The 27,278-nt window shown below is 41.5% G+C and overlaps 1 protein-coding gene across 8 annotated transcripts in view; it reads left to right on the top strand.

Annotated features, from left to right (window-relative positions):
* The first annotated feature begins 5,364 nt into the window (after positions 1–5,364).
* Positions 5,365–27,278, top strand: part of MTHFS (methenyltetrahydrofolate synthetase) — a 287,753-nt gene continuing 265,839 nt past the window's right edge. For 2 of the 8 annotated variants that reach the window (XR_016391960.1, XR_016391959.1), the window contains exons 1-2: positions 5,365–5,644; positions 13,352–13,613. Coding sequence is in view for 2 of the 8 variants with exons in the window: in XM_089906682.1 (XP_089762808.1) it covers positions 5,528–5,644; positions 13,352–13,613 (379 nt within the window). In the remaining 6 variants the exon portion in view is untranslated. The other 6 variants (XR_016391965.1, XM_089906682.1, XR_016391961.1 and 3 more) reach the window with 5 other exon arrangements.

Genomic DNA, 27,278 nt, shown 5'->3' with positions numbered 1-27,278 from the left:
TCTATACGTAATTTGTGTCCTGCCTGCGGGTCCAACAAAAGGGTAAAGCTCAATACAGGGTACAGAGATTGAATTAAGAGAATGATGACCAGGAAGGTGATGTCTTTGGCAGATTTTCTTAAGGGTGTGTCCATTACCCCAAAATCATTTTCGGTGTCACCAGTCTAGACTGATGACGGGTGAGGTCTGCTTCCCATGTACCTCTGGGCTCCAAGCTTTCTGGAGTCCCCAGTGCCCCTAGATGCTTACGTAGGGTTTTCCACCAATGCCCTCTCTGCCACACTTTAGAGTTGCCATGTAAAGTTGATGAATATGGCAACCAGATATGGAGGAGACTCCGGGATAGTCTGAACAAAGACAGGTAAACGATTCAACATTGGGCCACTGTTAAACTATTTAAAAATTTCACAAAGTAGAAAATTATGTCATTTATTAGCCCCTGTGTTCTGATTTTTAGGTCAGCAAATCTGGTTGCGATATGGGAGCACGGTACCTTGTTCTCGACTTTCCCACTCTTCCTTTTCCTCCCTCAATACAACATCTGCCCCACTGGGGCTTGCTTTTCCTTTCCTAGGAAGTTGTTGATTGATCCAATAAAGAAACCAGAGCCTTCCCTCCCCAGCAACCCCCTTCAGGCTATGGGCATTTTCACAGGGGCTTTCAGTTAATTCATGCTTTACCTCTCATAGTGATTCTTAACGGTGGGGATTAGGACTTTGGGGCAAGTCAGCAGGGAAATATTTTTGACAAAAGTAGCTTTGGTTACTTATCAAATCACATCGGAGAGGCAACTACCTAGGCCACCTGGGCTTGTGTCTGCAGGAGACAGGGAGCATTTTCTTCTTCCTCCTTCAGCCAAGTGCCTCCCCTCCCCCTTCTGAAATGTGTTCCGTTTTAATTCTTTTTTGCATTAATCAGAGCTAAGTGGTGGGAATGAATAGTCATGAACAGACATAAACAGGAAGCATGTGTAAGGGTACTGCTACCTGGAATACACTTGCACAAGAAACCACAAACCCTGGCTTTTACACTGCCATGATCTATTTAACAAAGTGACACTGGGATATCACTGACCGTTTCTGGCTTGGTTGGTGACCTGGTCTTTCAAAGTGCAGCTCACTGTGTGTTCTGTTTAGCACTTTGCTTAAAAGAAAAAAGACTTTTATGAACCTCAACTCCTACCTCAAGCCAAACACAAAAATGAAAGTGAAAACAGATCACAGACCTAAATGTTAACTATAAAACTCCAAGAGGAAAACACAGGAGAAAATCTTCACAACCTTGGAGTAGGCAAAGATTTCTTAGCTACAACACACAAAACCTGAACCAGAAAAGAAAAAAAATGGTAATTTAGAAATCACCAAAATTTTAAAATTCTTTTAAAAAGACACAGTTAAGCACTCAAAGAGAGGGTATGTGAATTATATTTCAATAAAGCTGTTTAAAAAAAAATCTCAAAGCAAGCCATGGAATGAGAGATAATATATGTCACATTATTATCTGACAAAGGACTTGTATCCAGAATAAATATAATACTCGTACAATTCGATAACAACAAGACCATCAACCTAATTTAAAAATTGGCAAAAGGGCTTCCCTGGTGGCGCAGTGGTTGAGAGTCCGCCTGCCGATGCAGGGGACACGGGTTCGTGCCCCGGTCCGGGAAGATCCCACATGCCGTGGAGTGGCTGGGCCCGTGAGCCATGGCCGCTGAGCCTGAGCGTCCGGAGCCTGTGCTCCGCAACGGGAGAGGCCACAACAGTGAGAGGCCCGCGTACCGCCAAAAAAAAATTGGCACAAAAGTAGATGGTCAACAGACATGGAAAAGATGCTGGACACCATTAATCATGAGGGAGATGCAAATTAAAACCACAATGAGACCACTGCACATCCTCCAGGATGGCTAAAATAAAAAAGACTAATAATACCACCCTTGAGGAAGATGTGGAATAACTGGAACCCTCATCCACCACTGGTGATAATGGTAAACTGTACAACTGCTTTGGAAAACAGATCGGCAACTTCTCATATAGTTAAACACATACTTGCTGTAGGACCCAGCAACTCCACTCTTAGGTATTTATTCAAAAGAATAAAAACGTAGGGACTATGTGGTGGAGCAGTGGTTAAGAAGCCACCTGCCAATGCAGGGGACATGGGTTTGAGCCTTGGTCCAGGAAGATCCCACATGCCACGGAGCAACTAAGCCCATGCACCACAACTACTGAGCCTGCCCTCCTGAGCCCGCGAGCCACAACTACTGAAGCCCGTGCGCCTAGAGCCTGTGCTCTGCAACAAGAGAAGCCACTGCAATGAGAAGCTAGCGCACCGCAACGAAGAGTAGCCCCTGTTCACTGCAATTAAAGAAAGCCCGCATGCAGCAATGAAGACCCAACACAGCCAAAAATAAATAAATCTATTTTTAAAAAAATCACTTCCTTACTCTATGGCCCTACAATTTGTTCCAGGCCCATCTTGTTCCTGCCTCAACTCTAGAATCAAGAAGCCCTGGTTGTTTATCAGAGAATATTTAGAAATCAAGATCTGGATGCTAGATTTCATTGCTACTGCAGTGTCACTGCTTCTGGCCCTCTCCCGAACAGAGCTAGGAAATATATGTGTGCTTTTAACATACATATCTCTATTTATTTCTGTATCTATCCATTTGTTTATATATTTAAAATCATGGGTTCATACTGACACTTCATTTGTTTTTTGGAGTATAGTTGATTTACAATGTTGTGTTAGTTTCAATACTGACACTTCTAATTATCCAGCACCACAGGGTTCATTCCCCAATTCCCTCTTTCTTTATGTGTGACTTGTTTTTCCAACAAGGAGAAACCTGACTCATTATCCATAATATCTTTCCTTATTTGTTCAATTCTAGAATAAAGTCGCTTCACAATTGTTAATATACACCCCTGTGAAAAATAAACGTACTAACTAGAGTGCAATATTTGTATAAAGTTATTTTTGTCTTTGGCCTTACAGTATACAGTCAAAATACTGTTTTCCAAACTTACTTAACTTAGTTTTTTTTCTTCTCCACCCACTTGTTGTGGTTATGCTAATCACTGACAATACAGTTCAGTGTGTTCGTCCCTGCTTGTATTCTATTTTGGCTTCTCTCCACACCCTTCTTGTATGTATATGTAGAACATTATAAGGGTTCCCATTTCTCCACACCCTTGTCAACATTTATCTCTTGTTTTTTTGACTATAGCCACCCTAGTAAGAAGTGGTACCTCTCTGTGGTTTTGATTTGGATTTCTCTAATGACTAATGGTGATCTTTTTAAGTGCTTATTGGTCATTTGGATATCTGATGTGGAGAAATGTCTATTCAAGTCCTTTGCGCATTTTAAAATTGGATTATATATATATATTTTTAATTGTTGAGTTTGAGTTCTTTATATATTTTAGATACAAGTCCCTTGTCAGATATATGACTTGTGTGAATATTCTGTCCCAGTCTGTAGGCTGTCTTTTCATTTTCTTGATAGTGTCCTTTGATGCACAAATGTTTTTAATTTTGATGAAGTCCAATTTACTTTTCCTTTCTTGCTTGTGGTTTTGGTGTTATAAGAAACCACTGCCGAAGCCAAGGTGATGAAGATTTATGCCTATGTTTTCTTCCAAGAGTTTCATTTTAGCTGTTATATTTAGGTCTTTGATCTACTTAGAGTTAACTTTTGCATGTAGACATTTAGTTGTCCCAGCATCATTTGTTAGAAAAGACTATTCTTTACCTATAGAATTATCTTGGTACTTTTGTCAAAAAAAAAAAAATCGACTATAAATGTAAAGGCTTATTTCTGGACTCTCAATTCTATGACATTTTCCTATCTATCTTTAAGCAATTACCATACTGTCTTGATTACTGTAACTTTGTAGTAACTTTTGAAGTTGGGAAGTGTGAGTTTTCCAACTCTGTTCTTCTTTTTCAAGGTTGTTGTGAATATTCTGTGTTCCTTGCATTTCCATATGAATTTTAGGATTGGCTTATTGATTTCTGCAAAAAGGCCAAATTTGATAGGGGCTGCATTGATTCTATAGATTAATTTGTGGAGTACTGCATATCTTAAAAATACTAAGTCTTCCGATCTATAAACATGAGCTGTCCTTTCACTTATACAGGTTTTCTTTCTTTCAACAATGCTATGTTGCTTTCAGAAGTTTAACTCTCCCTTTGTTAAATTTATTCCTAAGTATTTTACTTTTCTAATGCTCTTGTAAATGGAATTGTTTTTTAAATGTCAGATTATTCATTGTTAGCGTATAGAAATCTGTATTAGAGTTCTTCAGAGAAACTGAACCAATAGGATATATATCTTATATCTTATTATATATACCTGATAATATATCTATTAATATTATTTCCTGATATATGTGTGTGTGTGTATATATATATATGTATTGATACAGAACAAATAGACAATATCTATCTATAAAGAGAATATAAAGAATTGGCTTATGTGATTATGGAGGCTAGGAAGTCTGTTCTATGTCTCCTTCTGTTCTTTCTATCCTATTCCACTGGTCCACTGTATATTCAAGTGGCAGTACCACACTGTTTATTTTCTCTAAATTTCCAACAATTTCAGTTTATTTTCTTTACCCACCGAATTATTAACTTTCTCACCTTTTCATCAGATTACTGAGCCTTTCTCCACGCCTAGTTATTCCCTTGAGCTACTATCCTCTCTCCTCCCAATCCAGGTCACATGCCCTGCAAAAGAAAAAAAATCTTGGTGTCTCCACTTCCTCAAGTCTTCAGTTTCTGAAGGAACAGAACTTTCTTTTTTTAAAAATTTCATTTTATTTTTTTGGCCATGCGGCATGTGGGGGGTCTCAGTTCCCCCACCAGGGATGAACCCGCACCCCCTGCTTTGGAAGCGTTGTCTTAACCACTGGACCGCCAGGGAAGTCCCGGAACAGAACTTTTATAGTAGGAGCAAGTTCCAGTTATTCTACAGTGAAAATATTGTTGGACCTTGAGCCTGTAATGAACTAAATTTCAGTCCTGAGTTCTCCAGAGGTGAACAGAAGAGACATGCTGATAGTAAAAAAAAATCACTTGCTTCATCAAGCATCTGTCCCGCCCATCGGCAGTAAACCAGCTCCCTCCCAGCTACCGGAAAAGAAAAAGAGGAAGGCGTTATTACAGACAAAAAAAAGTCATCTTCCCTTTAGGTAACAGGTCTGTGTATCATGCAGATTTCTCTATTCGGCCTGCCTTTGCCTTTTCAGGCCCCAGAGAGTCCCAGTACTACACGACACGTGGCACCCAGGGAATCCTGAGTCTTTATAGAACTCCTTCCAGTAGTACCGCCGGCCCAGGGAGGTCAGGCGTGAAGATCTGTCACGCCTGCCCTCGACTTGCTGGGGGAGGGGCGTACATTGACCGCGAAGGCTGCACGTAGTTCGGGTACCAAGGGCGGGAGGCGTGGTGCGCCCGGCGACCCGGAAGCGGGGGGCCAGCGGACCCAGCGGTCTGCGGACGGGAGCCGGATCGCACCCGCGAGATGGCGGCGACGGCCGTGAGCAGCGCCAAGCGGAGCCTGCGGGCCGAGCTGAAGCGGCGTCTGCGGGCGCTGAGCGCCGAGGAGCGGCTGCGCCAGTCCCGCCTCTTGGCCCAGAAGGTGGGAGAACGCGACAACAGCCACCGTAACGCCGGACCCGGCAGCCTCCAGGCCTGCGGATCTGCGCAGGCGCAAGCCTCAGGCGCGCGCACGTCCGCCCGGCGCGCGCACGTCCCCTGAGGGCGCGCAGTGTTCCCCTCAGCGCGCGGAAGTCCTGTTGTGGGTGTTGGAACGCTGTTGGGCTCAGTGTTCGCGCCGTGGAGAGTTATGGGGTTTGTGAGGGAGAGGATGGAAGTGGGTGACAGACTGCTGAGGTAAGAGCAGCGTGAGAGCAGAAAGATCTGGAGGGGGAGACGGGCGGACACCTGAGCGCCAGTGTGTCTTCAGTGAGTCTTAGAGTCTTAATGAATTACAGGGGACTTCCCCCCGGCGGTCCGGTGGTTAGGACTCAGCGCTCCCACTGCAGGGGGCGCGGGTTGGCTCCCTGGTCGGGGAACTAAGATCGCACATGCCACGCAGCGCGACCAAAAAAAAAAAAAAAAAATTAGAGTCCAGCCATAGCAGTAAAATGAACAGAGAAAGATGCAATTACTTCAGACGAGGGAGCCCAAAATGGGGTGCAGAGATGCTCAAGGATGGAAGCCCTTCACTGAGCCTGTGGAGGGCAGAGCCCTGTCTCCGTAGCCTCAGGGCCTAGCCTTCTCCTATCACTTAGTAGATGAACATTAAATGCTTTTTTGAATTAATGAAAGAACTGATTCTCATACTTAGGCTGCCCAAGAAGATAGGAAGCAGAAGAGAGAAATTAGGGGAATGCGTCCAGTTTTGTGCCTGTTGGTTATAATACCTCGATTTTGTTAACTTTCGCAGACTGACTTGTTATATACTACCTTGTAGTATAATACAAGTTCATGTAATGCCAGTTTTTGTATCAGTAAAATGGCGGACAGATCCTGTCCTGAAGGCACGTATGTGGGAGACTGGTTTTTGTTGGACGCCCGAAGGAAAAAAAATTGATGTCCCGTGAATAAGTAAATGTTAGTAATTCTAAGTCAAACTAATGATCCCTCTTCCCCAGCATCCTGTCTCTGACATAGATACCAATGTTACATTCGGAAATTAGCATGGGAGTTCTTTTCCTTGATGTCCCTTGAAATTAGATATGCCGTAAGAATTTCTTAATTATCCTTCACTAGTCTATCATCCATTAGTTTCTCAAATTCAAGGTTCCTATGGGTTAAAGCAGTAAAGCAAATACAAGCATTTCATTCCCCTCTCCATATACATAGGCGTGCAGGAGGGGATCTATGCAGATGTTAGCTTATTTATTCAAACTCAGTACTTTTAGCTATATGAGGAACGCATTAGTTGCTTTAGTAGATGTAGAGAACTATAGGATCTTATCCTTACTCTCTAGGTGCTTAAAGTTTAGCTAATTAATTCACATATATTGAACTCATACTGTGGGCCATACTTTGCTATGTAGTGGGTTGTAGGAATGAAAAAGATAGGCTTGTTGGACTTCCCTCGTGGTCCAGTGGTTAAGACTCTGCGCTCCCAATGCAGGGGGCCCGGGTTCGATCACTGGTCAGGGAACTAGATCCTGCATGCTGCAACTAAGAGCCCGTATGCTGCAACTAAAAGATCCCACGTGCTGCAACTAAAGACCCAGCGCAGCCAAATAAATAAATATTAGGGTAGAATTGTTACTCTGAGAGAGCAGAGAGTCTTCAAGAGGAAACAGACATGTGAATAAAGAATTGCAGTGCTTTGAGGTATAGGGTAAAGGTAAACACCAAAGCTGTAGAAACCTAGCTTAGGGGAGGGGGAATCAGAAGGCTTTCTTTCTATAGGGAGAAGTTTGAGAAATATTTTGTAGTACAAGATGAATTTTGTCAGGTGAAGGGAAGATAGGGTGGGTGAACATGTGCAGGAATATTTTGGCAAGAGAAGGAAAGACAATTTAACATGGGTTTTGGAACTCTTTAGCTCTGGATTTAATCTGGCTCCACTGTGTTTTAGCTGCATATGGCCTTGGACAAGTCCTCTAATCTTTCTGAGCCTCTGGTTCCTTATCTGTAAAAGGATAATGTCATCCTTGAAGACCTATTGTGAAGGTTAAAGCAGTGTGTTAAGGGATGCATTGAGTGCTTCACATATTTTTGATATATCCTTTAGGAAGAGAATATTGGCAGCATTTTTGGAAAATGGGTTGGGGGTGGAAGAATGAGAAAAAAATACATGGAGACCAGTAAGGGGCTGTTGTGATAATTTGGGTGAGAGGTAATAAAGATGTAAACGAGGGCATGGGCAGTGAAGGTGAGGGGGAAAAGCAGGTGAATGGGAGACTATGTAGTGAGAATCAGCGGGACTTGGCAATTAACTGGATGGAGATCAGAGAGTACTGGAAAAGGGGAGCCACCTATGATTCCAAACTTTAGAGCTGCGGATAAAGGGTTTTGAACGTTACTAGGCACAAGGAAGGTAAGAGTTGGAGCAGATTTTGGAGGGGCATGGGGACAATAAAGATGAGTTCAGTTTGGTTTGTCTATAGTAGATTAGAATTAAAAAAAACTCCAGGTGGGAATAGTAGCCATATAGAGACAGAACCACTGATATCAGTAGATTGACAACTGAGAGCTGGCATCAGAGAGAGAAAAATTCAAAAGCAGACCCATGACTCCCAGTAATAAACACATTTTACTCCATACAAATAAATGTACTTATATAAAAAATCTGTTTCACAACCAGGTGTTTGACAACTCTTACTATATACAACGAACTTTAATATTTTCTATTTCATTTGCTGATTGTAACCCACTGTTGACTTCATGACCAACCAATGGATCAAGGCCCAAAATATCAACATACTGGGACTAGAACAATGTTTTGCCATAGTACATGTTCAATACAGTAAAGGTATTAAATGATGCCTTTCTCCCAATAATTAAAAAAAAGGCAAATTTATTCTTATTGACACAGCACTTTTTTAATAATTTACAAGTTTATCAGAAAAGTAATGTATGGTAAAGAAATTATACTTTATGCCATATCTTGACTCCTCAACAAATAAGTTGAGGAAATTAGTGCCAAGTACTCATTTTGTTTTCCATTCTATCTGCCAATTTGTGACACCTTTATCGTTATATTTACATTGCCAAGTTTTTATAATATTTGTGCTCTGTTCTGTAACTGTAATGAGTCTACTGAGCATTTTCTGTGCCTTATTTCCAAACTTGAAATTCAAGTAAATAGTATTTACAGTATTGTGGTTATATATATAGTGTTCACTACAGAACCAAATTGTATCATTGAATGTGTAAGAAAAGGATATACAATTCAATGTCACTAGACGTGTGTGGCTAGGAGGGGAATATTTCAAGTGTTAATATCAAATACTTTCTTTTTTCTTATGCTTTATAATTGCTCGAAGTTATGGCATTCTTAATTTTCCTATTTGGAGTATAAATTTCTAATTTAGCTCTCTGTTCAAGCTTCCGATTGCCTTTGTTTTTCCTTTTTGGCAAAATAAGAATATGCCTTATCAATAGATTCTTTTTCATTTTGTTTGTTAAAATAAATCCACTTTCTTCCTGAAAGCACTCTAGTCCACTGCTCCCTCTGGTCTGGTCGACTTTGAGTCTGTGCTATAGCCATTGCCCTGGTGTTCCTCTTTCTCTGCTTTTAAGTTAGGGCTGTTTTTTGAATCTAATATCTTCTCTCTTAGACCTCGTCCTTCCTTCTTCTTTTTCTTTATTTTCTTTCTTTATTTTTGGCTGCGTTGGGTCTTCGTTGCTGTGTGCAGGCTTTATCTAGTTGTGGTGAGCGGGGGCTACTCTTTGTTGGGGTGCACGGGCTTCTCATTGTGGGGGCTTCTCTTGTTTCAGAGCACGGGCACTAGGCGCGTGGGCTTCAGTAGTTGTGGCTCGCGAGCTCTAGAGCGCAGGCTCAGTAGCTGTGCGCATGGGCTTAGTTGCTCTGTGGCATGTGGGATTTTCCCGGACCAGGGCTCGAACCTGTGTCCCCTGCTTTGGCAGGCAGATTCTTAACCACTGAGCCACCAGGGAAGCCCCTTTTGTTGTTGTTGTTATCTTATTAGATTGTATTCTCAAGTAACTTTTGGGGAGAAAATATCTATGAGGGTAAACTCTTTAATACTTTATACATTAGGAAATGTTTTTACCTGATTGAGAGTTTGAATTTCAAGTTTAAAATTATTTTTCCTTTTTCTGCTCAGCATCCATGACCTCCATTCAATCTGAAGACTGATATCTTTACCTATTATGTCTTTGATTACTTCTTTTCCTTTCTGCAATTCCTGTTAATCAAATAGTAAAAATCCTAGATTGATCTTCTATGTCTCTTAATATTTTTTCTTATTTTCCCCACGTCTTTGTCTTTTTCCCCTACTTGAGGCTTTCTCCTGAATTGTTTTAATTTTGGTAATGTTAATTTTAATTTCCAGGTATTTTTTAATTCTCCGATTGCTTTCTTTCCAAAGCAGCCTGTTGTTGTTTTATAGATGCATCTATCTTCTTGAACTTGTCTGAGAAAACTAATTAGAATTTTTAAAAATCCATGTTCTCTGAATTATAATGATCTCACTTTCCTGCTGGATCACTCCACCCAACTTCTCTTTTATTTTCATTTATTTATTTATTTATTTCTATTGGAGTATAGTTGCTTTACACTGCTGTGTCAGTTTCTGCTGTACAGCAAAGTGAATCAGCCATGCTTATACATGTATCCTCTTTTTTGGATTTTCTTCCCATTTAGGTCACCACAGAGCACTGAGTAAAGTTCCCTGTGCTATATAGTAGGTTCTCCTTAGTTATCTGTTGCATACATAGTAGTGTATATATGTCAACCCCAATCTCCCAATTCCTCCCACCCCCTCCCCCTTTCCCCCTTGGTATCCATATGTTTGTTCTCTACATCTGTGTCTCTGTTTCTGCTTTGCAAATAGTTCATCTGTACCATTTTTATAGATTCCACATATATGCATTAATTTGTTTTTCTCTTTTTGCCTTACTTTGTATGACAGTCTCTAGGTCCATCCACGTCTCTGCAAATGGCACAATTTCGTTCCTTTTTACGGTTGAGTAATATTCCATTGTATATATGTACCACATCTTCTTTATCCATTCCTCTGTTGATGGACATTTAGGTTGCTTCCATGTCCTGGCTCTTGTAAATAGTGCTGCAATGAACATTGGGGTGCATGTGTCTTTTTGAATTATGGTTTTCTCTGGGTATATGCCCAGGAGTGGGATTGCTGGGTCATATGGTAGTTTTATTTTTAGTTTTTTAAGGTACTCTTCTCCATAGTGGCTGTATCAATTCCCCTTTTAAAAAATCCTTCTAATTTGTGTTTTGGCTTTCTAAAATGTTTGATGAACCATTACTGTCTGTACATATTTATGAAGGAAGGTGTGATAGCTAATGGGGATTTCCTTTGCTTTTTTAGTCACTTTGGAATTCCATGGGAAGAATGGATTCTGTCTGACCTACACCCATGTTCCCCAAGTGTTGTGATCTGCTACTCTTTTGTCTGTAAATACTGTCCCATCCACTCTGTCTTGCAGAAACTAGTCAAATCTCTATCCTCTTGTTATCAGGGCTATCATGGCTTTCTTTTTTGTGTGCTTTTTTACTGTCATATAAGTGTGATTTGAGGAAGAAAGAAAGATAAGTGTGTATACATAGTCTCACACTGAATTTTAACTGATGTTTATTACTGCTTATTCAGCTTCTGATTTACTGTGTTCTGCTTTAAACAGAACAAGATAGACATTTAACTTTCCCAGAAAGTACTTGGGTGCCAAAAGCCTCAGATCTGCCCAACGTCTGGGTTTCACAGTTCCATTTGCTTTGCCCACTTCAGGCCTGATAATAGCTATGTAACTGCTTGGAAAGGTAGAGTTAACTTCCTTCATTAGCACTGGTTTGGTGTGCTCTATTTACTTAACTTCTGTGTCCCTTTTTATTAGGAATAACTTGACTTTCTGTGCCTGTGTCTTTCTGGCACTCGTATTTATGTCACTTAAAAAAAATAAATTTATTTATTTATTTTTGGCTGCGTTGGGTCTTCATTGCTGCATGCGGGCTTTCTCTAGTTGTGGCGAGCTGGGACTACTCTTTGTTGTGGTGCGTCAGCTTCTCATTGTGGTGGCTTCTCTTATTGCAGAGCACAGGCTCTAGGCACACGGGCTTCAGTAGTTGTGGCACATGGGCTCAGTTGTTGTGGCTCGCGGGCTCTAGAGCGCAGGCTCAGTAGTTGTGGTGCACAGGCTTAGTTGCTCTGTGGCATGTGGGATCTTCCCGGACCAGGACTCGAACCCGTGTCCCCTGCATTGGCAGGTGGATTCTTAACCACTGCACCACCAGGAAAGCCCTATAAGTCACTTCTGCAGTAACTTTTCCTTCTTAGCTCGGAGAACGGGGAAGAACAGAAAAGGAAGAAAAAAAAAAAAGGGAACTAAGAGCTAACTTCTGAGACTGGGGAAGTTCTGAGATTATTAAAATTTCTAATGTGAGCAAAGCTCAGCCCGTTTCTTCTGCCTCATGAATGATTAAACTGAGTACAAAGGGAGTACTTTCCCTGGCGGTCCAGTGGTTAAGACTCCGTGCTTCCACTGCAGGGGTCACGGGTCCAGTCCCTAGGCGGGGAACTAAGATCACGCACGCCAGCACAGCCAAAAAATTAATTAATTAATTAATTAAACTGAGTACAAAGGGATGCTTTCCCCCAGGTGCACCTTCTTTACAACATGGCACTTGCTTTTAGAGGGCCTTTGCCTCTCCAGGATCCCCCTACCTTCCATCTTTGTGAACATTTTAACATTCATTTGAACAGAAGAGCTTATAGCAGATGGGACGGAGGTGGGTAGAGCTAAGAGAACTGTATGGCATGTTGTCCGCCACAGGGAGTTTGCAGACTGGCCAGGATGCTACATTTAGGGCACACCAAACAATTAATAATCAAATTATGACAACACATAATTGTTAGGTTGTATAGTGACTCTAAACATAGTAAGGGTTCTCTAGGAGTCAGGAAAAGTTAGGCCTTGAGTTGGGCTTAAATGGGTAGAATTTGGCAGGAGAGAAGGCTGACCATCCAGGGAGTAAAGAAGCTTGTGAGAGCTTCAGAGTTAAAATAAAGAAGAGACTCTCGGGGAAGTGGGTGACAGGATTGAAGTCTGCTAGAACGGGTAGATGGGGTTCAAGCTTGGAATTCCTGATGTAGACAGCAGGGCCTCACAGTGAATTTTTTCTTTTTTTTTGCGGTACGCGGACCTCTCACTGCTGTGGCCTCTCCCGTTGCGGAGCAAAGGCTCCAGACGTGCAGGCTCAGCGGCCATGGCTCACCGGGCCAGCTGCTCTGCGGCATGTGGGATCTTCCCGGACCGGGGCACGAACCGGCGTCCCATGCATCGGCAGGCGGACTCTCAACCACTGTGCCACCAGGGAAGCCCCTCACAGTGACTTTTTAATGAATTGTCACACCTGCCAGAGTAGGTGTGCCAGAGAAGTGTAAAGGGATCAGAGAAATAAGTGTTGTGTCCAGAAGTTCAAGTCAGCCTTCAGGATGCGTATTATTTGACCTATTATTATATACTAGTCTGCTGTTGTTGTTTGTTTGTTTTTGGATAAAGAGGTTGGAGAAGGCTGAGAGAAAAGGGAGAAAGCGTTAAAACTGTTAAGGGGAGCCACTAGTTTTTAAAAGTATAACCTTGGAAATTATAACTGCCATCATTTCCCATTTAGGTGTTTACCCATAGTCAATATCAAAAGTCCAAAAGAATCTCCATCTTTCTGAGCATGCAAGATGAAATTGAGACAGAAGAGATCATCAAGGACATTTTCCAACAAGGCAAAACCTGCTTTATCCCACGGTACCAGTTCCAGAGCAATCACATGGATATGGTGAAATTAGCATCGCCTGAGGAAATCTCTTCACTTCCCAAAACATCCTGGAATATTCATCAGCCCAGTGAGGTCGAGGTTCGGGAGGAGGCCTTGTCCACAGGTGAGTGTTATGGTATTAGAATCCGCACCTTAGGATGCTCTCAGGCTGTGATGGGTTGTTAGACCTCTGGTCCGCTTGTTATGGTTGGGTCAGTGGGGGTCACTTTTCCTACAGGGATGAATTTGTATTTCACTTATATTCCAAGACACCGACCTAACCTAGTTCAGGGTGCGATGCTCTCTGTAAGCTGTGAAGTGTCAACTGTAATAGTAAGGTATTAAGGTATTGTTGCCTTTTCACAGACTCCTGCGCTGACCTTGTGGGTTGGATTATACATTTTCTCTGAATAATATTGCATTTCCCATGGTTTCAGTTATGGTCTGTATGGTAATGAGTACCTTATTATTAATGCTATAAGCATTTATATCTCCAGCTCAGACCTGTCAACTACTTGGGTATCACGTTGTCATCTCCAACACAACATGTTCCGAACTGACTCATCTTCCCTCATGCCCACTATCCTGTGTTTCTCTTAGTGTATGGCACCATCACCACCCAATTCACCATGCCAGAAGTCTCAGGATCATCCTTGACTCTTCTCTTTCCCTCATGTTCCATGTGTGCCCATTGCCGAGCCCTGGTGATTTTACTTACTGAGTTATTTATTGAACCTGTCCACTCCTCTCTAATTCCACTGCTACCACTGCAATCTAAGCCACCATCTTCCCTTGCTTGGGTTATTATAACAGCCTCCTAACTCTTCTTCCTCTCCTCCCTCTCAATCTATTATCTATGGAGTAACTGAAACAAGATGTCTGAAATGCAAAGCTGACCATTTCTCTCCCCTGTTTAAAGTCTTTCAGTGACTTTCTGCTGCCCTTAGTTTGAATCAAACATTCCTTAACAAGGCTCTTCCTGATTTGGCCTTGCTATTCTTTCCATTTTTACATCTTTCTACTCCCTCACTTTATAGTCTGAGTTTCAGCCACTCTGAATCTCTCCCAGTTTCCCAACCCCATTTTTAAAAAATTGAAATATAGTTGATTGACAATACTGTGTTAGCTTCAGGTGTATAGCGAAATGATTCAATCATATATATGTGTATATTTTCCATTATAGGTTATTATAAGATATTAAATATAGTTCCCTGTGCTGTACAGTAAGTCCTCGTTGCTTATCTATTTTATACATTGTAATTTGTGTCTGTTAATCCCATACTCCTAATTTATCCGCCTTGGTAACCGTAAGTTTGTTTTCTATGTCTGTGAGTCTGTTTCTGTTTTGTATATAGATTCATTTGTATTCTTTTTTTAGATTCCACATACAAGTGACATCATATAATATTTGATATTATATCCATCCATGTTGCCACAAATAGCAATGTTTCATCCTTTTTTATGGCCAAGTAGTATTCCATTGTGTGTGTGTGTGTGTGTGTGTGTGTGTGTGTGTGTACACACATACACCACATCTTCTTAAACCAATCACCTGTTGATGGACCTTGGGTTGTTTCTATGTCTTGGCTATTGCAGATAGCTTCTGTGAACACTGGAGTGTATGTATCTTTTCAAATTAGGCCAACCCCATTTTGCTTTTTCTACTGCTGGACCTTTATATGTGCTATTCCCTGGCCAACAGCCACTTGGGAGATTTAATCATTATCAAGCAGTCGAAGAGCTGGAAGCAAAACAAGCTAAGGTACTATTTTGTACTACAATGCCTCAAACCTGTCTTAGAGGTATGTATTTTTGATTAAGACTTAAACAGTTGCAAAGAAATCCCAGTGAAGCTTTATGCAATCTTCTCTCAATTTCTGTTCCTTTTCATTGTTACAACATAACCTATAAAATCAATATGACAGCATGGGAAGGGACAGAGTCAAGGTCTCATGGTAGTAGGGGGATTATTTACTTTGCTACTTTTTCTCCTATATTATACAGTCCTGTGCTTTGCTAGATGTTTAGACACCAAAAGTACACTCAGATCTACCTCCTAGACCAGATGAATGCCAGCATTACAAAAATTTTAAGACAATGAAACATAAGGGAATGTAGTGTATCTTGGGAGGTAGCCCAGGCTTATAGATAAGGAAAGATAGGAATTGTAGGCTCTGGCATTGCTCACACTTCGTCAGCTACTTCTCCAGACTCACGGGCTTATGGGTGGAGCCCAGGGCACTTTCCTAATTCTGGTTGACCATATTAACATCTCCTTCCATGCTTGCATCACTCTGTGATGTCCCGGCTAATTGAAATGCTACTTGGTATCCTCCCGTAACCAGTTTCTCCGGAGGCAGCCCATTGTCTTTGTAGAACAGCTCTGCTCCTTGTAGAATATATTCCTTTGGTTGAGCTAAAATGTGTCACCCTGAACCTTCATGCATTAGTTCTATTTCTGTTTAAGTACGATAGTGGGGAAGAGTAAGGAAGAAGCATGATCTTTCCTCTTAATTTAGCTGTACTTCCTGGTTAGGATAAACTCAGTTCAAACAAGTGAGGTAAATCATTTATATATAGGTTTTAGCACATCATTTGGCACATAGGAGCTATTCAGTAAATGGTAACTATTATTAATTTTAAACAAGGAAGGCAGGATTATTCATTATACAGTCAACTCAATGCTACCTGAGTGTTTAACATTTTAATAATTTCCAACAAACATTTTCTGAACATCTACTTTGTATCAGACACTGTATTAGCTCTGGAAAGATAAGGTCCTGGACTTCAAGGCGCTCACACTCTAGCTGGGGAGACAGAAAACATATGTAAGTAGAATGACTATCCCAACCTGTTGTATATATCAAATATAAGTCAAATGAAAAGAATATTAAGAACATAGAAGTTCAGGGCTTGGCCCTGAATGGAAAAACGTTCACTCACAAAACCGCTTGCTCATTTTCCCTCCTCCATGCCATTTATTCGCGCTGTATCGGTGGGACGGGTTGCTTTTCCCCCCATGTGCTTTTCTCTGCAGGTGCTTGCAGTTGGCATTGCAAAGGGTTAGGGAATTATACCTGTGGTTTCTTGCAATTGCAGCCTGGGAGCTAATGCTCTTTGCTGTTGTTTATAGAATGTTCGATTTGCAGTCTCTGCTGTTTGTTATCTCCCAGCATCACATTCTGCACCGTGGATTTTTGTTCACATCAGCAGTTTAGAATGTGGCATCTTCAGTGCGACAGCATAAATCTAGCTTCACCGTGTTTGTGACAAGCTGACTAGAGCTCAGGTTGTCCCCAGTATAGCTTATGTAGCCTGCTCATCTTTCTGGTTCGCTCACATTATGGCAGGTTAGAAAAAAGTGAGCTCTGGTGTCCTCAGTTGCAAATATAAGTTCGTAAGCAAAAATTTCACACGGGCTATTTTTGTATTATGTATATAGCAAAATAACAGAAGGGTAGAAGAATGACAGAAGCAAAATAACAGAAGGCTGCCTCTTTACTGCATTTGTTCTCAGAGTGAGGGCTGCTTGGGCAATTAGATTAGCCAGCAATCCTTCCACTGAAAGGACATAATCTAATTCAACATGGCTTAAGCAAAAGTAGGATTTTATTGGCCCAGAGACTGAAAAATCCACAGAAGGGCTAGCTTTAGATATGGCCAGATCAGAGTCATTAGGATCTACTCTATCTCTGCCTTTTCACTCCACTTTCATCTATATTGGCTTCATTTCATGGTGCCACAGGTGGCCGTGGTAGTTCCAGGTTCCACAGCATCCTTACTGCTAGCAGTCCCAGCAGAAAAGAGCAAGTCTGTTTTCTAACGGTCCCAGTAAAGTCCTGGTCTTAACTCTTACTGACCCGAATTGGGTCAAGTGGCCATCCTGAAATCAATCACTGTGGCCAAGGACATGGACGAGGCTGAGTGACCTAGGCCTGGGTCTTACTTGTCCATCCCTGAGCCACGCACTGTAACCAGGGAGAAAGGATGTGTTGACTGACTGGACACGGTCCTGTGCCCACCTGTGCGGCCCTACCCAAACCACTGAGCTGAGAGTGGGCTGGGAGCGATTCACCACAGGAAAACGAAGTACTGTTTCCAGAACAAGGGCAATGGATACTGGACAATCCAAAATCAAATTCACCTATGCTGTCAATCATTTCTGAAATTCTATAGAATATAACAGGCTCTTTGCAGTCATAACTTTGTCAGAGCTGATTTTTTATTTTTGATCTTTCTGGAAGCTCTTTAGGAATTCATACCTATGTGTGGGTACCTGACACATAACTCAAATAAATAAATGATCATAATGAAGACTTTCTAGTCCTCAACCAAAACATTTTAAAGTGACTGAATGGGGCAGTGTCAAGGACAGAATCTTTGAACCTGACATGTGTAACATCCCTCTAGGTTGTTCATGATCAGTACTTTTGGGAGGGTTAGGATTGGTTTATTGAAGTCATTCCCATTAAATTGAGCTCCTTTCTTTCTTCAGTAGGGTTGCATGGCACCTGCAAGAATATAGTAAAGAGAGTGGGTATGAATTTCATCAAGGCATTTGGCAGAGTCGTGATATCCTTGACCATAGGGTGGAGAAATTTGGGTTGGATAGTAATACTTTATTCAGAAGATATTTCGTGAGTGCTCGTCTGTGGGAGGAGTAATGGGGGATGCAGCGGGGAACAGGGTGGACCTGGTCCCTGCAGTTGTGGAGTTAACCAACCTGTTGTCCTCTGGAGGCAGGTTTGTGCCAGCATATCACAGGGCCCTCTCCTTTGTGCTGTCCTGTTCAGCTTTTTGTTGCCACTTAGATGTCCCACTGTCCCTGGATTTCAGCCTGTCAGAATTCATTCTTATCGTTCTCTTTGTGTTTTTCACATTTCTGTTAGTAGCCAGTTTGTAAACATAGACTTATTCTTGTCTCTTTTCTACCCATCCAGTTATCAAGTATTACCAGATTTTTCTTTGTAATATTTTTATCACCTGTCTTTCTCTAATTCCAGTTTTAGAGGATCCTTTGTCTACAGTTTTGATTCTTCATATCTGTTCCATTGGAATACACTTCCAGTTGGTTTTCTGGCCATATTGCCTTTCCTAAAGTACCTCTTTTTGTACAGGCCATCTACCCTGTTCAAGCTTTTCCTGGTACCCAGCATAGATCTGTGTGCCTGAGCAGACTGAGGTCCCTGCTAGCTAACTGTTGCCAAGTGAAGGGATACTGGATAAAATGTAAACATTCAGGCCACTGTCTGGGCCGCTCTGTCTTTGTACCTTGACTCCTTCTTCCGCCTGGTGCAGTTCCTCTGCTTCAGCCAAAGTAGTCTGCTGGAAGGCAGTATTTCGTAGCAATCGAGAACCCAGACTTGGGAATCAGGTAAGCCTGGATGTGAGTTCTACTTTTGCTACTTTCTAACTATGTGACTTTAGGGAGGTTGTTGAACTCCTCTGAGTGTCAGTCTTGTCACCTGTGAGTGAATGAAGCTACCCCACAGGTCTGTTATGAAGCTTGAATGAAAGTGCTTGGCATATAGTAGGTGCCCAGTAAAGGGGCTCTTGTTGCTGATGTGGATTCTGTTGTTTTTGCAGTGGTTGAGTTGTCATCTGAGAACACACTATGTGCATTACTGTGAAATTTGGTTACACCTACTGTTTTTCAACAGAAATGTTTTTCAACAGAAACTGTTTTTCAACATTTAGAATGTCTTTGGTGTTCCTTCCAGGTGGTATCTTTTAGTCTAGCGCTTAATGTCATTGCCTTTTGAGTCAGACTGATCTGAATTTGAATCTAAGTACACATTTTTCCCTGTGAAATCAGGGATAGTTGCAGTGGCCACTCACTGTGCTGTTTAGAGGATAAAGTAAGATGATGTAGGTGAAGTGCCTTGTAGTGAACTGGCTCATGTAGTGAGGGATCAAAAATGGCAGTTACTGTCAACAATAAGCTGTTCTCACCTTCTCTAACCCTTCCTTGACTGCCTCCAGTCCTCAAGTCCCTTTCTTCTCTAATTCTTACTCACCCAGCACTTAACATATATCCACCTGTTGTACAAATTCTCCTAGGGGGTATATTTCTTTTCTTTGCTGAGAGACTTTGTGGTATTGTGATTTATAATAAGAAATACATATTTGGTCTTCATCCCAGTTTCTGGCAGAACTCCTAAAATCTTTGGAATTACCCAAGTAATAAGAGCCATAAAGGTGTCTTGATATTCATAGCACACCCCTTTCAACCAGACCTGAGTTTATGTTGATGTGGTGACTTTGGAAAGCAACCTGGGGAATCAACTTTTGATTAGAGGGTTGGAATTTTCAGTCTCCCCACCTCACTGACTTCTGGAGAGGGGAGAGGGGCTGGATGTTGAATCAGTCACCAGTGACCAATGATTTAATCAATCATCCTTTGCAGTGAAGCCTCCATAAAAACCCAAAGGATGGGGTTTGGACAGCTTCCTGGCTGGCAAGCCTGTGGAGCTGCTGGATGCTGTGTTCCCTTTCCCTGTACCTTGCCTTGTATATCTCCTCCTGAGCTGTATCCTTGTACAGTCAACTGGTAATCTAGTTAGTAAAATGTTTCTCTGAGTCATGTGAGCTGCTCTAGCAAATTAATCAAGTTAATCCAACCCAAGGAGGGAACCTCCGATGTATAGCCTGTAAGTCAGAAGTACAGGTAGCAACCTGGACTTGCCATCGGCATCTGGCATGGGAGTTGCAGGTAGGGCAGGCAGTCTTGTGGGACTGAGCCCTTACCCTGTAGGATCTGACACTGTCCCCAGGTAGATTGTGTCAGAATTGAGTTGAATTGTAGGACACCCAGCTGGATGTCAGAGAATTGCTTGGTGGCCCAGGAAAAAAGCATTGGAGACTTGGATTCTTTATTTATTTTTTCAATTAATTAATTAATTTTTATTTATTTATTTTTGGCTGCATTGGGTCTTCATTGCTGCACGTGGGCGCTCTCTAGTTGCAGCAAGCGGAGCACAGGGCTCTAGGCGCTCAGGCTTCAGCGGTTGTGGCTTATGGGCTGTAGAGCATAGGCTCAGTAGTTGTGGCTTGCGGGCTGTAGAGCACAGGCTCACTAGTTGTGGCGCATGGGCTTAGTTGCTCCACGGCATGTGGGATCCTCCTAGACTAGGGCTCGAACCCGTGTACCCTGCATTGGCAGGCAGATTCTTAACCACTGTGCCATCAGGGAAGCCCCGACTCGGACTCTGTAAGAGCAGAGCCCTTCTCTTAAATCACCTGTACTCTTGGTGCCAGCATCATGTTTTTTTTGTTTGTTTTCTTATTTTTTTAAAAATATTTTATTTATTTATTTATTTGGTTGCGCCAGGTCTCAGTTGCAGCCGGCGGGCTCTTTTGTTGTGGCTTCATGCAAACTCTTAGTTGCGGCATACATGTGGGATCTAGTTCCCTGACCAGGGATCAAACCCGGGCCCCCTGCATTGGGAGTGCAGAGTCTTAACCACTGCGCCACCAGGGAAGTCCCCCAGCATCATGTTGTTCACATCAGACTTTCAGTGAAAGTGTCTTGAGGTAAAGCCAACACTATTATGAATTCAAAGAATGCTTATATAAATTTATGGATGATCAATATTTTATAGTCATTAAAGGAAAGCTGGATTTAAAAAATAATAAGCATCTACCTAGGGGCACTTTAAAAAGTATATCAGAAATAGTTGTTTTATAAGATGCTGTGACACTTTTATTTGGTATTTGGGAATAAAGGGTTCATGTTAGACCTGGGCTGGAATAACCTTGCAATTGATCTTCTCCCAGCACTCACTTTGGGGAAGCTGTAGAGTTAAGATCCAGGTGAAATGTTGTACCTGCCGTGTCTGCTGTGTGCCGTTGCACCTGGGTTGGGAGCTATGAGTTGGTGCATAGGCCTTGGGTCTCTGAGTCTTGATCCATGTAAAAACCTGGTAGGAACTCACAGGTCTCAAGGGGACCTGCACACACCTTGGCTCTTGATGCACCCCATGTGGATGAGGGAGCAAAAGAAGCTGCATGCTGGGGTAGCTCCTGGGCCCAGGAGGAGGTGGAGATGCTGCTCTGTGTCCTTCTATAATGCCAAGTATGCACAGTCATACCTAGACTGAAGTCTGTTGCGTCTCCTGAGTCAGAGTGCCCGGTGAAATGTGTAACAGCCTCTGGGTCCCTGCTGCGTTCATAATCCAGTCTGTGGGCATTAACGTACCATGTTCTTCTGCACACTCCACAGGCCTTCGCAGGAGTTTTGGGTGACCTCTCCCTCAGGACAGTTGAGAACGTTGCCTTCAGAGTTAGGCACTGGGGGAGGTGAAACAAACACTAATGGTCCTCGTTCCATCTTCCTTGTGTTCAGAGGGGATCATTGAAGCCCACGGAGGTCAAGTGACTTCCCCAAGTTCAATACAGGCAGTTAATAACAATGCAGTGGTCACCCAGTTCTCCTGTTTTCCACTCCAGTGCCCTTTGAAGTGCCATTTCTTTTCTTAACACCTCATTCATTAATGTTGCTTTACCACCTGGATTTTCCTTCTCTCCTGACAGTATACTGCACCAGAATGATTATTCACGTAACAGGTACTGTTGGTAATCGTATGCATGGCAACATCGTCATATTTTCCCAAGGAAGAACTTGCGCTAAGTCACATGTATCTAAAAGTACACTGGTTGTGAAGTTAAGCTTTTTTTTCAGTCATTTTATATTCAAGTAAATGCACAGGAAGAACAGCCTAGGCTTTCACTTGTAACAGGGCCTTTCATATGAATGATAAGTGTATACATGGTAGGCTTCCTTGGAGCTGTTCCAGGATTTTCTATTTTATCTTTTGCAGCAGGAACTTCAGACTATATTCTCATTTCCGAGAGTGGTGGTTTACTTTTTGTTAACTCCCAGCCCATTAAGATGAAAAGATACTTCCTTAGGGATTATGGCCTGTTATTCTTGCCAAGATGCGTTAGCCTGCCAAATGTTCTGTTCAAACATAGTGATGCATTGAATGTACTGTGGAACACTTAAGTGTCATTAAAAGGGCTAACCTATGTGACTTAAAACTCTCTACCTATAGAACTTCAGGTTTTTAAACTCCTTTTCCAATTCAGTTTTTATTTTATTACCTTTAATCAAGACATTAAAATGTCTATTAGGTTTATGTATGTTTCTGTATATGTTAAATTGAGAGAAGAGGCAGAATTTTTAAAATTATTTATTTATTTATTTGGTTATGCTAGGTCTTAGTTGCGGCACATGGGCTCCTTAGGTGTGGCAGGCGGGCTCCTCAGTTGCAGCTCACAGGCTCCTTAGTTGCAGCTCGTGGGCTCCTTAGTTGTGGCTCGCAGGCTCCTTAGTTGTAGCATGTGAACTCTCAGTTGCAGCATGCATGTGGGATCTAGTTCCCTGACCAGGGGTCGAACCCGGGCCCCCTGCATTGAGAGCATGGAGTCTTATCCACTGTGCCACCAAGGAAGTCCCGAGGCAGAATTTTTAAGAGGAGTTTGAATTAGAAAAAAATAAATTGTTTTTAGTTTCATCTTCTGATCCTTAAACCTCAAGTCGGAGTGGTGAAAACTGGTTTGTAAATAAATACCACCACGGGTGTCCGTGCCCCACTCCTGCTCTCTTCATTGGCAAGTCCTCTCTCCTTTTCTCTCACTCCGTCCTCAAGGGTTAATGGAACAGTTTTGGGGCTGTTGATGTCCTTTTTTTTTTTTTTTTTTAATATAAATTTATTTATTTATTTATTTATTTTTGGCTGTGTTGGGTCTTCATTGCAGCACACAGGCTTTCTCTAGTTGCGGCGAGCGGGTGAAAACAAAGTTTTCAAGTGCTGGAGTGATACAATCCAGGTGAGTTTTAAGGTCACTTTGGCAGGAACGTGAGACAGAGAAGTCAAGTGTTTGGACAGGGGTGGCCACATAGGAGGTCACCACAATAACCTAAGATAGAGAATTCAGCCCTGACATTTGCCAAGTGGACAAAGGCAGAACTTCATTTCACTTTACTGGCCCAGCTTCCTTGAAATCATCTCTTGTCCTCATTTTTCAATGGAGAAAATTCCCTAAGTCACTTCCCTGGAAAGAAGAACAGGTTATAATTCATCATAAAGAAACATCCCAGTCTTGTGGCCTTTCAAAATGCTTTTTTATTTTTTTTGATGTGGACCATTTTTAAAGTCTTTATTGAATTTGTTACACTATTGCTTCTGTTTTATGTTTTGGTTTTTTTGGCCACAAGGCATGTGGGATCTTAGCTCCCCAACCAGGGATCAAACCCACAGCCCCTGCACTGGAAGGCGAAGTCTTAACCACTGGACCGCCAGGGAAGTCCCCTCAGAATGCTTTAATGAAGAATTTTAAAGGGCTGTTTTCACTGCTGAAGGCATTTGAGGAAATAGATCCTCTGGGCTCCTGCCCATAAAACGGATAAGATGGAGGCTATCCCTAACCTGTGGTTAGACATTCTCTAAGACATCAACAGCCCCACGCTTCCCTGGTGGCGCAGTGGTTAAGAATCCGCCTGCCAATGCAGGGGACACAGGTTCGATCCCTGGTCCGGGAAGATCCCACATGCTGCAGAGCAACTAAGCCCGTGCACCACAACCACTGGAGCCTGCCCGCTTTAAGGCCTGTGTGCCACAACTACTGAGCCTGTGTGCTGCCATTACTGAAGCCTGCACGCCTAGAGCCCGTGCTCCGCAACAAGAGAATCCACTGCAATGAGAAGCCCACATGCTGCAACGAAGAGTAGACCCTGCTCGTTGCAACTAGAGAAAGCCTGCGCGGAGCAACGAAGACCCAACGCAGCCAAAAAAAAAAAAAAAAAAAAAATTCTATAAGCCTAATAATTGTATGTTGAATGAATGATTGATAGTAGTTGCAGAGAAATGCGAACATAATCTACCAATGTTTATTTTTTTATCCTCCTCATCATCTATAAAATCAGATATGTATTAACTAATTATCCACAAATAAGCAAGCAGAACAAGCCAATATTACTATTGGATGAAGTGGGCAGGGAGCTATGAGATGGAAATTGAACAGAAACAAAAAATGTCTTCCTAACTGCCCATCTCATTACTTTGGTTTAAAGCAAATACACATAATAATTTAAGTGTTCTTTGGGTGTAGTGATGCTGGAAGCCAGAATCACTTGTAAGAAGTCCTGGGATGAATTAATTTATCCGACTGTCTAGACCAGTTGTTTTCACACTTCAAGCCTGACTCATTGGGGCTTTTAAATTCAGTTTAGTAGCATTAAAAAACAAACAAACAAGAAAGACATAGAAAAAAATCTTTTATTTAAGTAAAGATTTGCATGTGTGTCTGTGTGTATCTGTGTATGTGTACATGCATGTGTATATGTCTGTGTCTATGTGTATATAAAATGGGTCACGGTGTTTTTCTTACTGTAGGTTCCAGAAAGTTTGAAAGCCACTGGTTTATGCATCTACTTCTCAAAAGGGCGTGTATCTTTTAGTTGGCCCCTGGTGGAATATCAGTGGACTCACTGAGCAATAGGACAAACAGTACATTTTCTTCAAGTGTTAATTTCACTTAAACATTTTGGTGAAAACAAATGCAAGGTTTGTTAATTTCTCTAACTTTTAACATGTTTTATATGCTTCAACACTGTGTTTCTTAGCACTGAAGACTTAACTATTGTGTTTAATTGTGGATTTTGTTAATGGATATAAACCAACCTTTTTCCATGTAAAGCTCTATGTCTCGAATTCTACCTTATTATCAATTTTGCTACCTCTTTGTGTTTGAATTTGCCTTTGACTTTCTCCTGAATCTTTGGTGCCATTGTCTGTGGGCATGCCTCTTGTAAATAGCATACAATTGGATTTTTGTTTTTGCACCCAACTGGGAGTCTTCTTGTATCAGAAGGGTTCAGCCTGTCCTCTTTTTGGTGATAACTGGTGTGTTTGGCGTTCCCTTCTGTTACTTGTTATCTTGGTTTCTGTTTTTGGAAAAAGAATTTTTTTTGCCATTTCTTTTTCCTTTGTATCCTTTTTTCTCTTTAGTACTTCATAGTCAGGTATCCATTTCTTTTACTGGTTACATTAACATGTTTTTGAACCTCAAATTCTCATTAGCATTATCAATATAGTATTGATTGACTTTTTTACTCCTGTAAAAGATAAGAAAGTGAATGTGCTTTTTTGTCCTAGATTTTAATAAACATAAACTGGGATTTAAAATCAATAATAATAATTTTTAAATGTCTATTCTTTAAGGAATTTTTTGACATTTGATTATTTTCTTACTATATTTATAAGGAACAGTCATTTAAAGTCAACTCTAAATTTTCCTAGGTTCATGGTTCATTGCTTCTGCTTTTTAAATCATGTCTTCCTCATCCTTGACATGTATTTTTATTAATTTCTTGGTCAGATGGAGTATTCCTTTAAGTAATTTTTTTCAGTATGATCTGTGGGTGGCATATTTTTGGAATGCTTTTATTTTATTTATTTTATTTTTATTTATTTATTTTTTTTGCGGTATGTGGGCCTCTCACTGTTGTGGCCTCTCCCATTGCGGAGCACAGGCTCCAGACGCGCAGGCTCAGCGGCCATGGCTCACGGGCCTAGCCGCTCTGCAGCATGTGGGATCTTCCCGGACTGGGGCACGAACCCGTGTCCCCTGCATCGGTAAGCGGACTCTCAACCACTGTGCCACCAGGGAAGCCCTGGAATGCTTTTATTTTTGAGCCTGTGTTTGTATATGCAGTGAATTCTTGAATGGAGTAAGAATTCTTGGGTCACACTTTGTTTTTTCACTCAAAATTCTAGACCAGGGGTTGGCAAACATTTTTTGTCAGGTGCCAGATAGTAAATATGTAGGCCGTGGGATCTCTGTAACAACAATTCAGCTGTGCTGTTGTAATATAAAACAGATGATATTTATATAGGATATGGCAATGTTTCAGTAATACTTTATTTACAAAAACAGACAGCAGGCCAGATTTGGCCCTGGGGCTGTAATTTCTTGAGCTGTTCCAGACAATTGATCCATTCTCTTCTGGCATTTAGCGCTGTAGATGAGAAGTCTTGTGTCATATCCATTTTTTCCTTAGTAAGAAACTTGCTTTTTTGTTGCTTGGGTTCTTTTAGGAATTTTTATTATCTTTGAAATTTACAAATTTCATACTCATTAATTTTATGAATTCATTGATACTTAGTGGAATTCCCTGGTGGTCCAGTAGTTAGGACTCAGTGCTTTGATATTTATATTACCAAATAAACCAGCAACACTCACCATTCTTTCATTTTTCATGAAAAGATCTACATTTTGAAAAACATACCTAGAAATATCTCTCTCCAAAGCCTTCAAAATACAAGTTGTATTTCACTTTGAATCTAAGAAGATTATCTTCTGTGAAGAAAGTGTCTGCTCTATTCAGAAACCCAATAAAGAGCTCCTTCAATGATGACTCATTTTCACATCATAAAATTATAACTGGCAGAAAATTTATTATAACATATTGAAATGGGAGAGAAAAAGTTAATATAAAGTACAAACTATTACATATTTTGCCTTCCTCTCTAATCTCTTTTATTCAATTGAATTGAATACAGTTTCAGTGGAAATTCCTATTTAAGTTTAGAGTGCTTAAAAACAAGCTAGATACTTCGTTCTGCATGCAGCGCCTTGCTTATTGCTTTTATGTCTCCTGGCACTGTGCTACAAATCACAAAGCATTTAGGGAACATTCAGACCTCACTGAAATCATAAATCAAAAATTCCAGAGCGCCCCGTACTGACCTTGGATAGCTGATTACTGGGGCAGCTCGGAACACAC

This window comes from Delphinapterus leucas, chromosome 2 (genome assembly GCF_059928025.1).
Source record: "Delphinapterus leucas isolate spDelLeu-1000000601 "Yukka" chromosome 2, BTC_Dleu_Yukka2, whole genome shotgun sequence".
Lineage (NCBI taxonomy): Eukaryota > Metazoa > Chordata > Mammalia > Artiodactyla > Monodontidae > Delphinapterus > Delphinapterus leucas.
The sequence above is the reverse complement of the archived record's forward strand: the minus strand, read 5'-3'. Positions and strand labels throughout refer to the sequence as shown.